Source organism: Oreochromis niloticus, linkage group LG10 (genome assembly GCF_001858045.2).
Source record: "Oreochromis niloticus isolate F11D_XX linkage group LG10, O_niloticus_UMD_NMBU, whole genome shotgun sequence".
NCBI classification, from domain to species: Eukaryota; Metazoa; Chordata; class Actinopteri; order Cichliformes; family Cichlidae; genus Oreochromis; species Oreochromis niloticus.
This window is the reverse complement of record NC_031975.2, coordinates 23,513,474-23,528,765: the sequence shown is the minus strand read 5'-3', so window position 1 is coordinate 23,528,765 and position 15,292 is coordinate 23,513,474. Positions and strand designations below refer to the sequence as shown.

The 15,292-nt window shown below is 41.1% G+C and overlaps 2 protein-coding genes across 11 annotated transcripts in view; one reads left to right on the top strand and one right to left on the bottom strand.

The window, feature by feature from the left end:
- larp1 (La ribonucleoprotein 1, translational regulator) overlaps window positions 1–4,136 on the top strand; it is a 49,216-nt gene extending 45,080 nt beyond the window's left edge. For all 9 annotated transcript variants that reach the window (XM_025910914.1, XM_005456148.4, XM_025910913.1 and 6 more), the window contains one exon: window positions 6–4,136. In XM_025910914.1, coding sequence (XP_025766699.1) covers window positions 6–230 — 225 coding nt within the window. In that variant the 3' untranslated portion in view covers window positions 231–4,136. The remainder of the gene's footprint in view (window positions 1–5) is intronic.
- Window positions 3,484–15,283, bottom strand: faxdc2 (fatty acid hydroxylase domain containing 2). 2 transcript variants are annotated; one of them, XM_025910916.1, is made up of 10 exons: window positions 15,185–15,259; window positions 15,038–15,076; window positions 13,667–13,710; window positions 11,931–12,028; window positions 11,321–11,424; window positions 10,468–10,589; window positions 7,747–7,952; window positions 7,218–7,323; window positions 6,469–6,635; window positions 3,484–4,496 (listed from the first exon to the last, which is right to left on the bottom strand). In XM_025910916.1, the coding sequence occupies exons 1-10, from the start codon at window positions 15,207–15,209 to the stop codon at window positions 4,340–4,342; spliced, it is 1,068 nt and encodes a 355-aa protein (XP_025766701.1). In that variant the 5' UTR covers window positions 15,210–15,259; the 3' UTR covers window positions 3,484–4,339. The 2 variants fall into 2 exon arrangements, with proteins under 2 accessions (XP_025766701.1, XP_013130604.1); XM_013275150.3 differs by lacking the exon at window positions 15,038–15,076 and having other exon boundaries at window positions 3,699–4,496; window positions 15,185–15,283.
- Between the last annotated feature and the right edge of the window lie 9 nt (window positions 15,284–15,292).

Genomic DNA, 15,292 nt, shown 5'->3' with positions numbered 1-15,292 from the left:
TCTAGCCGCCTATGGAGGAAGGAAGTCGCCGAAGACACTCGTCCAGTGGGGATGGTCGCCGCCGGCACCCCTCTCAGCCCTCCAGCCGTCCCCACAGTCAGGCCAGCTCAGGCCCCACCCACGCCACCACCACCCAGGTTCCCACAACCAAGGATGATGCCAAACCTACCAGCCACAAAGCCCCGGCTCCCACCGCTGATCCCGCATCAAATGCCAAAACACTGAAGTAACTCCACAAACACACTGGCCCGCACAGACTAAATTAACCACGTCTGCAAGTCGCCGGTTCTCTCTGCGCCACAGGAGGGGGAGGGGCATCCAGCTCTTCATTTCAAGCATGTGATTTTTTTTTTTATTTTTTTTTTTGTCTATGAAAGGTTTGATAAATAAGAGAGACAATAAATAATATGCCTCGGTTTATTGATCACTGCTAAGGTTTCTGAACTTTTTGTCTTAATGAGGCAAGCAATGAATGGGTTGGCAAAACACTTGTGCAGACCTTCGCCGGATGGTTTAGGTTTAACATCCTGGATTTTTTTTTTTTTTTTTTCCCCTCCTTGTTTTTGGCCCCTCCCTCCCTGTCTCTGGGACCCTCTTTGATCGTCACTGTCCTGCTGGCTGAAAGATCTTTGATCCCTCATCCAGATCTCAGATTAATGATGACTATTTCTTCAGCACGAAGTGGAATTTGAGATGTGGAAATAGTTTGAACAAGACTGAGCATCTAAAAAAAAAACACAAAAACAAGCCCTGGTAACGGCCCGCTGGAGGCCGTACTGCTCTTTGACATCCAGTCGGACCAAAGTGGTTAGAACCGAGCAACTAACTTTTTCATCCGCAGCGCCCTGAGAGTTTTCAAAGGGCTAATATATGAAAAAAATTAATTTACCTTATGGCTGCACATTGAGGGGAAAATATTTAAGGAAGCAAATGATTTAAAAAGAAAAAAGAAAAAAAAGAGAGAGACTTGCATCAACCCCTTGCTATGGACAAGATCATTGAAAGTTGCCTTATTTTAATGGTTTTACTGCTTCTAAGTTGTGCCCGCCACCTTATTGTCGATTGTACAGCATCAGTCACCCATATATCTCACCACCATTTCCAGCTGAGGCCACTAGTTGGTGCTCTCTGCCAAATTTATTTTCCACCCCCCTCAGTCCCCTCTGTCATCTGTCTTCCAAGTGTCATTTGGTCTGTTACAAGTCCTGTAATTCATCCCTGTGATTGCAAGTTGTGGCTTTTTGTGCTGAAACACGTCAACCTGGTGAAAGTTTGTCAGCGCCCCACCCCTCGCAAAAAAATATATAAAACACTTAAACGCGATGGAGAGTTGGGGTTGACCTCCCTTTGGGTGCTACCTGACTTTCTGTCGTCCTCCACCTTCCCGTCAGATGAGCTGCATCCATCCGTTCGTCCATCCATCCATCAGTTGACCATCAGTGACGCTACAGGACTGGAAATCATTACAATCTGTATTACTTGAAGAGGCGATGGTTACGAGGACCGTCGTCCTGTGACGCAGGTGCTTTGGGGGAGACACTAACGATGCTAAGACGTTTAGCCGCTGACGTTCAGCGAGCTGCCCGCCACCGCTTCCCAGTTCTCACACGGATCCAAACGTAAGCCGCAGGCAAAAACACTGACAGGCAGGTACTGATGTAGCAGCGTGGGCACGCTCAGTAGAAAACGCACCGCTCGACGTCTTGCCTCACCGTGGACTGGATTGTTTGTTCACAACCTGTTGAGTCGTCACTCTTCATACAGGATGATCAAATCTTCGTCCAGCTCCAGAACTGATGATATCAAGCAGAAGAGCGACTCTTCCTCCACGTGTAAATGTGAAATTTGAGAGATGAAGAGAAAAGAAAACAGCTCCCCACCTCTTGTTTTATTGTCTATAGTACAGATATATATTTGCCTTACATGTGTATGTACTCTAACTTTTTTTTTTTTTAATGGTCTCATGATTTATCTTTTAATGCATTTTAATTTCAATTTGCAGTGATTGTAGTGTTGTAATGCTGGAGGAGCGCTCTGTGTCGGGCTGATTTAAAAACATCTGTGGATTTCAGAAATGGGAACGTAGCTCACATCGCAAAAGGGAAAGTTGACATCAGGCCGTCAACGGGTCTTCAATGTTTAAAAGAAAAAATAATGTGTAAGCTTCTAGTGTTTCATGTTGAAATCAGTTGATTTGATATTTTCTTTTTAGTGAAGATGAGAGAAACATCTCTATTACTCTTATTCAATCTGCAGCCTTCAGTTTTTCTCCAATTAGAATGTATGCAAAGTCTAAAAAAAACTGCAGAAAATGATTTGATTTTTGGGTTGGAACTCAACCAGAAGTTCATCAAATTCTAGATAAAGAAATTATAAAAAATAGTCTTAATGCACATGTGCAAATAGACATGTGGGAAGAAGTGTTTTCTGCTGACCTCCTGAGTGCTTGTAGCTAATATGTTTGCTCCAGTCATAACTGGCATCAGACACCTGTGCCTGGGTTTGGGGGGGTTCCCCCCAGAGGTGGTTGTCACATTGTCCTGTCAGTGTTATGTTGTTCAGTTTCTTCCTCTTAAATTTAGAGTTGTATGAAAATGCAAAGTGAAGCTGTACTTGCTCTTTATTTTATTTTTTGCCCACCCTCCCCTTTAATCTTTCTTTTATCTTCAGGGAGATTTGGATCAGTTTCAGTTGAAACATCAAAGTGTTTACTGGAGAGGAGAAAAAAAAGAGCTATGAAATAATTCAGAACTGAAAACTCATTTGGCATGTGGCTGCAGACATGATGGACTGCCACCAGAGGGGGCAGTTCTTCCTGGGACAGTCACACGATCCTCCCTCTAATGTGATCATCACTCGTCTCTGGACATTTGAGGGGATTCAGGTGCTTTGGGAGTTTTCATCCATCTCTATCAGCATTGAACTGCTGCTGTCCATATGAACTCTAGGGGGCGCTGCCTGTTCAGCTGGTCAGAGTTCCCAGCTGTGCGGGATAAAAGATGGACGTATGGAAGGAGGAGCGGAAAATGAGAGAGGAAACTGAGCAAGATGTGATGTCGCTCAGAGGAATATGGCTGGTTATGATGTCTGGAGACTGGGGGGAAAAATAAGAGGACAAAATTCCATAAAGCCATATGAATAAGAAATAACTGTATATGAACCATCAATAGTTCATTACATTACAGTATCCTAGGCTTGTCATGAGGAAAAAAAAGATGAAAACGAGGAAAAAAGGAACAAAAAAAAATATATAAAATGGAAAAATGTAAAATACTTGAATGAGATCTTGTATTATAACATTTAATATTCATAATATCTGCTTTGTAGGCTGACGTGATTCGCTATTAGTGTTATTTGTAATTTGTAGTAATTATGCTTTTCCTTTAATAAAGAAAAAAAACACAAAACGCACAAAAAAACCTCAAACACCAGGTGTCATGTGATCATTCCTATTGTCTATGAAACCCACAGAAGGACCACATGCTTTTTTTTAATACTTTAATATTAAACAGTTCTATCAGAACATTTGTTACATTTGTATTAATCACTTGTTTGGTAATACAAAAAGACATTGATATTTTGAAAGTATAAGTGCCACAGATATGCAAAGTGCAAAGGAATTTCTTGTCTTTTGCCAAAGAATACAGATACTCTTCTGTCCCAGTGGTCAGTGAACGCATCAGAAGAGTCTGAATGGGTGAAAGTGCTTTTACTAAACTTACAAAAAGTTAAAGAATTGCATTTAAAACTACAATGAGACTACATTAAACGGGAACATTTAAATTTTTGTCTTGCATGCTCTCGCGGTGTTTATCGCCTCTTTTACACCCGTCGAGGGAGCATTTGTTGTCCAAACCAAGTAATCGTAGTGGTTTCCTCAAACGGTTTAACAGTTGGTACAAGTAAAAATGTATTCAGAACGAGTGCCAGCAAACAGTGAGACTGCAGAGTGTGGTCCACTCCTGTTTTCACCCCGTTAATCACAGAAAGTCTTCAAATGTGCTGTAATTCAGAATAAACTCAAAGATGTGAAATGAAGCAAATGTCAAGACAACGGACAACAAAGAGGAAAAGCTTGTTTTCATCCTGACTTCTTTTTTTCTTTTTCTTTTTTTTAGAAATTAACAGGTAACCAAGCTTATAAAAGTAAAATCACATCTGTATGTTAAAGTGCAATGACCACACACTAGCACATAAACGTGAGGTGAGTGACCACAGAGTCTGGGCAAACATTGACAGTCAAACTTGACTGAAGATTGAAATAAAAAAAAATTAAGAAAGTTTTTAAGATTGATTGGGAATTACATATCCCTGCATAAGATTCGACCGTCGCAGGTCCTCACTGGCCCTTCTTCTGTGTGTCAGGGATGCTCTCATTCAGCGGGGTGAAGCTGGTGAGCAGGGTGTGGCGCTCGTACTGCTTGCTCTGACGGAACTTGCTGTCTGTGCCGTGGAGCCTGTCCAGGATGCCGAAAACACCAAAACACTGATTGAACCTGGAAACCGAGACAAGTGAGGGCAACTGTTAGTTATCCACCAAGCAGAATTAGAAACAATTGCCCCAATAATAATAATAACAATAATAATAATTTCAATTCAGATTTAAGTTTTAAACAACTCAACTATAGGAAATCTACAGAAAGTGAAATAATAGTGGACTTCAGTTTCTCATCCTCACTGCACTGCACAATGAGTGCTGTTGTGTATCAAAGTGGAAACTCTGATACTAATTTGAAGGTTTTATATTCTACTTTGTGAAGCAAACTCACATTTGCATAGAATTTACAAATAATGTGGGGAAACGCAGTAACATTTCTTCCTCCGGTCATCGCCTGGTCCTGCAGGAGCTTTCTTCCTGTTAAAACGGAGTTTCTAGTTCCCACTGTCGCCGGGTTTCATCTGATTGTTGGGGAATTCTCTGTATTATTATATCATCTCCGCTTACAATATTACAGCTATAGAGTGCATGCCACAACGAATACAATAATCACTGTGTACAAAGTGCAGTACATAACATTGCGTTTTCAAAGTTATACATTTATCGGCTTCATCTCTTCGCTGTAAAAGTTTTGGAGTAGGTTCACCCGAGTCTTTGCACACGTGAAGTTTCTGTGTGCCTTCACGGGTCTTCAAAAGTTCAAAAGATGCTTATCAAAGCAGCGTGTGGTAAACAAGATAACTGTACCAGCATTCAACAGCTGCAAAACCAGAATCACCGCCTTCCCATTCGGTCAAGTTGCTGTGAACTTTGACCTTTTAGATTTGCAAAGTCATCATTATTTTATTCCAGTAGACTTTTGTGTGAGATCATGTTCGAGTCCAACTGAACATTTGCACCAGTTAAAGAAACTACTTAGCAGCATTTCTAAGATATCACCTTCAAAACAACAGAACAGGACCTCTGTTAGGCTACGTTCACACTGCAGGCGAAAGCGCATCAAATCCGACTTTTCTGACCCTATGCGACCCATATCCGATCATGGTATGACAGTTTGAACAGCACAAATACAATATTTTCAAATCCGACCTGGGTCACTTTTGTATGTGGTACTGAATCCGATATATATCTGAGGTTTTAGAAAGCGACTGCTGTTTGAATGGTCACGTCGCATTAAATCCGTCTTTTACATCACTGACACAAGACAGACGCCAATTATCAGCGCCGGAGAAGCACAAGAGAAGACATCGTGAACACTTCCTGGCCATCCTGTGTAGATGTTAGTGAAACTGTTGTGAACATTTTATTTGTACTGTATAATCTGCAGATTCTGACAGGAATCTGCAACTATGCTTTGAAGCACCGCTCCTCTCTAAAACAGCAATAAGGATCATTATTAGGCCATATGTAAATAACTTTATAACTTAAAGCAAAATTGGGAAACGTAAAGTCCGAAACAAGTCTTTATATTAAGGTCCATCAGTCAAACAATACTGTTTGGTCTGGGTCTAAACAGAGCGCGTTGTGTGTGACGTCTTCTTTTGCGCATGCGGGCCGCTTTGAGGGTTCACACTAGAGCACGTTTGCAGTCACATTTTACTTGGTAAATGGTAAATGGACTGATTCTTATATAGCGCTTTTCTACTCTCCCAGAGTACTCAAAGCACTCTATACAACATGCCTCATTCACCCATTCACAACCCCCTCATACAAGCACTTCTAAACTCAAGTGCAACGTAAACTACATTCATACACATTCATACTCCGATGAACGCATCGGAGGGCAACTCGGGGTTAGTTTCTTGCCCAAGGATATTTGGCCTGCAGACTGGGGAAGCCAAGGATCGAACCACCAACCTTCCGATCAGTAGCTGATCTGCTCTACCACCTGAGCCACAGCCACCCCACACTTGTAGTGTGAACAAGCAGATAAAAAATAAAATAAAATAATCAGATTTGATCAAAAAATCGGAATTGAGCATTAAGACCTGCAGTGTGAATGTAGCCTAAGACAGGACAGGTAAACTCACCTGAGGTGGTGGAAGTCATGGAACTCAGGAGAAGGCAGGAAGGGAAGGTGGTATCCGCAGTGGGAGATGGTGGTGCTGACCAGAGCTACGCAGTACCACAGGGAGGTGGTGGACAGGTGGGAGCCCAGGAGCACTGGCCCGCTTACCACCGGCAACAAGTTGGAGACCTAACAGCAGAGAAGAATCCAGCACGTTTAACAGAAACACACTTACCCTTTGCAGAAGTAAAGTGCTGCGAGACTTGGAGGTGTGAATTATCAATTTTTCTTTCTTTCATTTATTCTTCTTTTGCATATTTAAAGATGAAATAGTCTCAATGATTTACAGCAAATGTACACGTGTGATCCGTATCTGCACGTTTGATCCATTTTTGCTGTTCAACACTAACATCAACTACAGTGGCGATCACTGAGCCAGCAGGGATACTTCAAGGACTAATCCGCTCAGCTCTAACTGTGCTAAAGTCACGTGCTAAGAGTGCAGGGAGTTCTTTCAGGATCAGGTCTGACCACATTCCTAAGGTAGAAATAAAAATCTGTTTGATTTACGTGAGATAGTTCCAGCTGCTTTGACGCTCACAGGGGAAAGAGTTCATTTCTTTTTGTTGAACACGTATATTCCCTGTTCTCTCACAGCAGAGAATTTTAGACTGTAATTTCTGTCTATTCTCACATTGTCTGCAGCCTGATGCTCAAGTCTAGAGCGCGTGTCAGAGAAAAATGACAAGTAGGAGAAAGAGGAAGGCTCACCACGTGCTCCAGAGGATGAGCGTAGATGGAGACGACACCGATGGGAGCGGTCCACTCGTGGTGCTGTTTGTGGTAATGCTTGTAGAGGCTGGGTTGGTGGAACAGCCTGAGGAAATTAAAAGAAACAAATTGAACACATCAAACGACCGCACCCTATCCTGCGTCAAGGTTTGTGCTATGCGCTGGCAAAGGCTCTGAGCTTACATAAGAAAAATCTGATTAACGCTGATAGACATTGTTGCAGGTTGCATTGCTTTATGTAGGGTTAGTCTACAAGCAATGTTTATACAGATCGCACCTAATGTCCATGTCCTGTTATGGTGAATTAAAACATATATAGCTATAAAAGAGAGTGACTGCATGCTGCATGCACGTGAAAGAAACGCAGAGATCAGCGTACTGTTAACATCACAATCACCGCCATCTCTGAAATGAGGAAGAAATGTCATCTACTGCCAACGATCCACTGATTGCATGTTTCATTTTGATGTGTCATGGGTGTTTAAAGTAAAAAATAAATGTTCTTTACCTGTGTGAATAGTAGAAGAGAATCTCCTCCAAGATGGAGAAGGCGGCCAGCTCCATCAGGGCCCAGTGAAAGGTGGGCAGCTCGGGGCCACAGGGGTTTCCTCTCCAGCTCATCAGGTAGTAAACGACCACCGTCATGGCCCCGGAGATTACCACGTGGTTGAAGAGGACACACTTCAAGGCTTGGCGCAGCTTAGCTGGATCCACCTGGAGGACAAATGGAGAGGTCAAAAGAGGCGTCAAAACTAGACACGATCTCAAAACGATTCAAACTACCAAGCTTCCGATATATATTCTTATTTCATGTCTTATCCTTTTCCATACTGTTGTTTCTGTTTATGCTGCAGGTACACCCGTCCAACCACATTAATGCAGTTATCTAATCAGCCAATCACATGAAAGCGCCTCAGTGCATTTAGACATTTATCCATGGTTAAGATGATCTGCAGAAGTTCAGTCTCAGAAAGAGGAAGAAAGGCGACTGAAGTGACTTTGGCAGCTTTTGAAACACTTTATGCCATATTCAATCTACTGGAATTTTCCCACATGACCATCTCTAGGGTTTCCAGAGAATGTGTGAAAAAGAGAAAATATCCATTGAGCAGCACTGCCTGGTATGAATTTCTACAGAAATGTGCAGATGGAAGGGTCAGAATTCAGTGTAAACAGCATGAAAGCATGGATTCATCCCGCCTTGTATCAACGGTTCAGGCTGGTGGTGTTGGTGTAAAGCCCTAGGCGACATTTTCTCAGCATGTTTAGAGTGCCTCGGTACCAATTCAGCAAGATAAGTATTGTTGCCAACTATGCCCATCCCTTTATGGCCACCCTGTACCAGTCTTCCAGTGGCTGCGTCCAGCAGGATAACGCACACATCACAAATGGCCTCCACACCAGATCTTAATAATAATCTTAAAAATCCTATAAAACAGCTTTGGATATGTGATTGAACATGAGATTTTCATCATGGATGTGCATGAGTGATGCAATCATGTCAACATGGACCAAAATATCTGTGGACTGCTTCTAGCACGTTGTTGAATTGTTGTCATGAAGAATTAAGGCCTTTCTGTTGGGGTCCAACCCAGTACTAGCAAGATGTACCTAATAAAGTGGTCATTGAGTGGATATCCGTATCAGCTAATTAACCCTTTTACCTCCAACCTTTGGAACCCAGTTATAAACTCATGCCATGTCATAATGAACTTTCCAGAGTGTGAGAACAGTGCGTCTCTGAAGTTTACACTGAACTTTTGTACATCTGTGTGTTTTCCATAACACACACACGCAGGCACACACGCAGGCACACACACACACACGCAGGCGCACTCTCCGAACAGCAGACTTAGTTTCTGTGCAGACTCTTTATCGAATGCTCTTTGTTTTCTCTCTCAATGTTCATTTAGTTGATATCTTCTTCCCTTTACTTGAACCAGCTGCAGCAGATAGCTCCACGACTGTGGCTTTCTTCCTGTTAGAAAGGCCTTTTTTTCTCCCCACTGTTGCCAAGGGAAACATTGGTTCCCTATAATCTATACAGTGTTTACATTATAGTATAAAGTGCCTTAAGAAAACTATTATGGTGAATTAGCTCTGTTTATCTACAGTAGATGACATTGATTTTTATCTCTATGTTACATCTGAAGATGGCACATCCAGTGTAAATAGCTCCACAAAATGCTAATTTTAACATAAATAAATGTTTCTACACTTAGAAATGGTGTGACTATACATTCAAATTTACAGCTCTTCTCAGTCACCAGTGACATGCACTTGTTATTTAGCCGTTTCTAAAGCAAATGTGTGATCACTACATGGGCTCTGACACATTGATCAGATAATTTAGATAAACAGTTATATTGCTTGATAAAGTAATATAATTTTATCATTCTTAACGAGACAGTTATATTGCTTTTTAAAGTACACAAGCACTTTTAACTAATATATAATCTTGTTCCATTATAGCACATCCTGGTTTGTTTATGATCAGTAGATCCCAAGTTCAGACAGCTATTCTCGATCATTGACCCGCAGTATTTCTGCTCGGAGTCACAGAGAAACACTGTGACAGCAGCTTTTCGCAGATTACCTCATCATTAAAGATATAAAATTTAAGGACCGCGGAAATTTATCTTAAGCTGTAACAGCGGCAAATTCCACTGAGTACATGCAAATCAGAGGAGGAGTGATTTCTGAAGCGATAACACACTCGCTGATGGGAAAATTAGAGAAAATAGGGCAAAAACAACAGACTGGAAGTCTTTTGGCTTGGGTAAAGTGAGTTTCCAGTTTGTGCACTGGAAAAACAATCACTAACAAGGACACTTTTCACAGTAACCCCTGGTTATCAGTAATGCCCCTCTTTATCTCCGCGGTGTCCGACAACATCTGTTAATCAAACACAGTTAGAGGACTTTGGTCAGACGGGCATGTGGAGAGCACTGAGGGCCCCCTCGTTTGCAGATGTTATCAACCACATCTGCACACACACGCATTGTGTGGATCTTTAAGTAGAGCAGCGGCCTACAGCAGCATGCCCAATAGCAGGACAGAAAATTAAAATGTACTTGTTTTTTTTAAATCTCACATTCACTTAAAAAAAGATATGATGTGATCATAAAATACAAAAAATGAAGCTTGTACATTTTATGTCGACGGCATAAAAAAACAAAACAAGTGTCAGTGCAGATAAAACAAAATCTAAAACAAATCTGGAGCTTACTGGGTTGTTCTTGTCCAACTGGATACGGTAGCGGGTGATGAAGGAGGGTGTACCAGTGATGTCCACCCACAGCAGGAGAGCATTTGACCCCCAGAAGGCCAGAGTGGGAGCAAGCATGGTCCCTATGGAGATAAATAAGATAACTATTAGAGAACCTTTAACTCAACCGGGGCCTTCATTATGCGTTCATTTACGCACAACTCCAAACACATAAGGAGAAGATTTCAAGTTAAATCCACGGCAAAATTTTCCACAATGACATCATCACTGTGCACCTTGCTGTTTTTGTTTGTTTGCATGAAAATATCACCGAAGGTGTTGCTCCAGCATGCTGAGGAGTGATTAACTTTTGGAGTCGATCCGCCTCTGGATCTGGAAATTTTTGGAATGATTCGTTGAGATTATGAGCAAAATTGGACATTTTGTCTCAGATACTCACATATTCTCCAGGGAATCAATTCATGCATGGTGTGTGTTGAGTTTTTAGCTTTGATAGTATTTAGTGAGTGGCTGGTCTTTTTTCATTATTATTATAGTGTGATGTTATGTGGTCTGAAAACACTGAACTGAAAATACAAACCCTACCTAGCACGCATCCTATGTCCTACATACTCTAGATAACATCTGAATGAGGGAAACCACCTATTGTGCAAAACCATAAGTCCAAAATGTAGAAAAAAAAATCTATACATCGATGAAACCACCTAAATAATATGATACAAAAGGAGGTCATTTAAGTTATTTGCATGTTTAACGCAGTCTGCAGTACTTGGGATGACCATAAACAATGTTATGAAACACCTTTAACCATCCACAGTCATTTGCAATGTTGCACTTGGGTTTTATTTCTTACCCAGGAAGAACAAAGAAGCATCATGGCCCTCGTATGCCACGTACAACTTGGTCCACAAGTTCTGCCAAAAATCTCCTGAAGCTCCCCAGAATCTCTGAAGGTGCCTGAAGAAGGAATTACAGCTCAGTTTTAAATTCACAAAACTGATTACATGTTAAACAAACCTCTGTGGAAACTATTCGTTACACAGTTGTCTACACATCTTGTACTTGCATGCTCTCTCCTTTCCGGCAGCCCATATGAAACCCTCCAAACAAAAATCTAACTACCAAGAGTGTGTCAAACATGAGACCCTGCAGCTACAACTAGCCCAGCAAAGACTCCAATCTGAAATACTTGTACATATTACATAATTTCAGGTGATGTCATTTTTAATTTCATGTAATGCTGTGCTCTGTTTACACCCTTTACCAGCCTGACATGTACGGTCCTGTCCTCGTCTATCCAGTCCTGGCTCTGCATCACTCCTCCTATCCAGTTCTCATCTGTTGGGTCCGACTCCTTGTTCTGTAGCGCTTGCCTCTTTCTACTCTGCATAACGTAACAACCTGGCAATGCCACTCCTCCAGTTTATGTCAGGGCAAACTGTTGTTTTGCTGATGTGACATACCATGTCAGTGAGTTCCCGAACGCAGCCAAGAATAAGATCCCAGATCCGATGACAAACCCGGCTTTCTTCACAGAGTCCCACAGTCCTCCGGGGCCCTCCTGGGAGACAGAAAAAGAAACAGCGTTGTGTGAAGCCCTCTGTTGCTTCGGCGATGAGAATGCAATCTCATGATGTTTCGCTATATTAGCATTTCCCCACAGAAACCTCTCATGGTACAGAAATGTCTCAAAAACAACAGCGAGACTGTTACTGAAACCTCTATCTGCCCAGGAGGATGAGAACACTGTGGATCTGAGTGGTTCCTGTTGAGTGTGGGGTTTTCAGGAACTGCCTGAAGTTAATAACCCAGAATGCAAAGCAGCAGGAGGGGAAACAGTAAGACTGAAAACTCTCTCTGTGTATTTTAAAATACTGTGTGGCATTATTCATTTATTACTTAGGTAATTACAGCCCACATTTATAGTGCATTTTCAATCATCATATAGAGCATCTCAGTTAAAAGGATAACAGTATTTGACACCTGTTTAGAAAGGTCTAAATGTAGCCGTTTACACAGAAAATGTGCACGCTGACTCCAACAAAATGCATCTGCATTGAGAAACGCAGATCAGTTCACTCAGCAGGAAATAAGCCCAAGGATTGATGTCACATTCACTAGACTCTCTAAAATGCCAGCTTTTCACCTCAGCTGCCCCCATCCAAGCCACGACAACAGAGAGAACAATGTCACACAAATGCCGTGCTGGTCTCACGCCTCAGCTGGTCGTTTTTAGAGATGCAATCATGATCATGAAGATGCAAATACACCGATGCTTCCTTGTGCATTTATTGGGACATTTTTGCTTACTACATTTATTACCCATATATTTTTTCTGAAAATTGAGTTACTAAGCTATCATTTCCCTGTGAGCTACACTCTCATTTTGCTTTTCTGCTCCACGTGACAACAAAACCCGTCTCTACTGCTTCACTGATTAAAACACTCCTTTTCTCACGATCATACACACAATCCATTATTTGCTTTTGTCTATTTACTGCCTCTATAGTTTTTTTTTTAAAAAAAGGAAAAAAAAGGAACTTGTCTATCAGGTCAAGCCTGTTGTCAACAACATACAGCAAAGAGGGCAAGTCTCAGTGGAGTCACGGTTTAAAAACAGCAGTCAGATGGAAAGATTCCTAATTAGACACATCAGACCGCAGCTATAAAAATGAAAATTCAACCTTTAAAGACGTGATTTAGAAAAATATGCAGGAACAAGTAGTGCATGCAGAAAACTAACAGAATAAGCTAAAATTTGACTTGCATTTAGCCCACAGGACAGTTGAGAGATTCACAGATTTGATTTTTTTTAAAAGGATTTGCCAAACATCAGCTTCTGTGTGTGCTTCGGCCCCCCGGGCTGCATAAAAAAAAAGGAAATGTAGAGATATGTAGGGCAACATGAGACAGGTTTCATTTGAAGCTTTGCACGCATCAAAGTATCTGCAGTTGTTTGGCAAGATTACATAACATACACATAACAACCTCCTCCCCAAAAACAGATGAGCAGTAATCCAGCAATTCACATCAGACAGCTAAGAGGAAAAAACCTCATGTAATGTATAACAGATCGAGGGCTGTGCTTGCGTTGTCGATGACTCGCTGTATTGTGTTGCCGTCTTGTCCGTTTGTGAATCTTTTCAGTTGAATGATGATAACAGCAAGGTGTTTGGCTGCAAGGACGACCTGTTCTTACCTGTCGGCCGCTGCTTCCTCTGCTTCCCCCAGCTTCCCTCGCACCTGCAAACACAAAATTACATACAAGAATTAAAACATGTAGATGCTACAGCAAATATCTAATTCGGTTTCAATTCAGTTTTATTTACATAGTGCCAAATCACAACAACAGATACCTCAAGGCGCTTATTGTAAGGCACTATCATCTATCAGGAATTGCCAGTAAAGCGCATTTTAAAATAAAAAAAATCAAACTATGATTCTGAAAGCAAAAAATCATAAGGAGGTGTACCATCTCAAAATAACTAATTACAGAGCAATAAAGTTTATTGGAAAATTAAAGTGGGCTAACTCCAGCTGTCCTTCAAAATAGGAGTCTTTGATAACAGGAGATTTATTTTTTTTTATTATATTTTTGTAATTACATTTAAGACATTAAGTTTCTCTTTGAAATGTTGTCATTTCTCAAAAAACTTTTACATTTTTGTCTCAAACTTCTTTGTATATTTCCATTGCAGAGTAATCATCTGAGTGCATGTGCAAATTTGTACCACAGGAGGATTAAATACAATCCTATTATTAGAGTGTGGACGTTTTTAGTGAAATTCTTGGGGATCAGGCTGCCCTACATACACTCGGCCCCTCTCTTTTTGCAGTAAAGGTGTAAAAGAAAAAGCACAAACATCCATCCAACTAATAATTATTTTCACAACAATCATTCACATACTTTTTTTTTAAATCACAGTTTTTGTCCAGCAGTGCAAAACAACCTATTAATTTTCACAAGGTCGTACAAAAAACAGAAAATGTTAGAGGTTTGAGAACCTTTCTAAAAAAAATAATTAAACAATAATCAGTTTATGAGAACGATTGAAAACACGTGGAAGAACTGAGTAACAACCCAATCGGGAACAGGAATGTTAGAGCTGGTCCGTAACATTACTGGGAAAATCAAGCTGCAAATTTAACAAGTACTTATCTTATATTCTTTAATTTATAGTCTGGATGTTGATGTTGACTTAGTAACTTGAATTCTGCTCGGCACTCTGTTTATCTGTGCCCAGCTGTCTTTTTATGTCATAAATCAAGCTAGAGACGTCAAATGGCTATTAAGGTTTGGCTTAATGGCTATTGTAATAATTGGAGAATGACTTAAATATATCTGTTTTTATTAGCGGTTGCTGGTGAGCCTGAATATCTATAATTTACGTGCAAATTATGTTGACCTATATTATTATTATAACGCCATTATCTAACCAAAACTAACAGGCATGTAATCCTAATAAGAAATATTAAAATAAATCGTTAATTTAGCTGAACTGGTGCTCAACTGTGCACCTTACAGGAGTGTTATACAGAGTTTATATATTGCGAGCTGAACTGCGTGTACCTGAACGCACCAGGTGCCTTTGTTTTTGCATCACTGGGCCTACAGGTGAGGAAAAAGACAGCTGTGCTCAGTTTTACTAATAGCGTTTTCACGCTGATCAAACCCGATCTGACGCTATGTTTGCGTTTCAAATCTGCGCTGACTTACCGCTGGCTGCTGTCTCCACCGACATGTCTGCCCGCTGCTCACAGTCCCGCACCGGCCGCTGCTGTTCAGCAGCTCTGGAAAGAAGCAGTTTATTTACAACAGCCAGCG

Excerpts from the sequence above, each read along its gene's own strand:
- faxdc2 (XM_025910916.1), bottom strand. The coding sequence starts at position 15,209 with ATGTCGGTGGAGACAGCAGCCAGCG. Across the intron at positions 13,711-15,037 it reads AAGGCACCTGGTGCGTTCAG|GTGCGAGGGAAGCTGGGGGA; the intron begins GTACACGCAGTT and ends TTGTGTTTGCAG. Across the intron at positions 7,324-7,746 it reads CTCTTCTACTATTCACACAG|GCTGTTCCACCAACCCAGCC; the intron begins GTAAAGAACATT and ends TAATTTCCTCAG.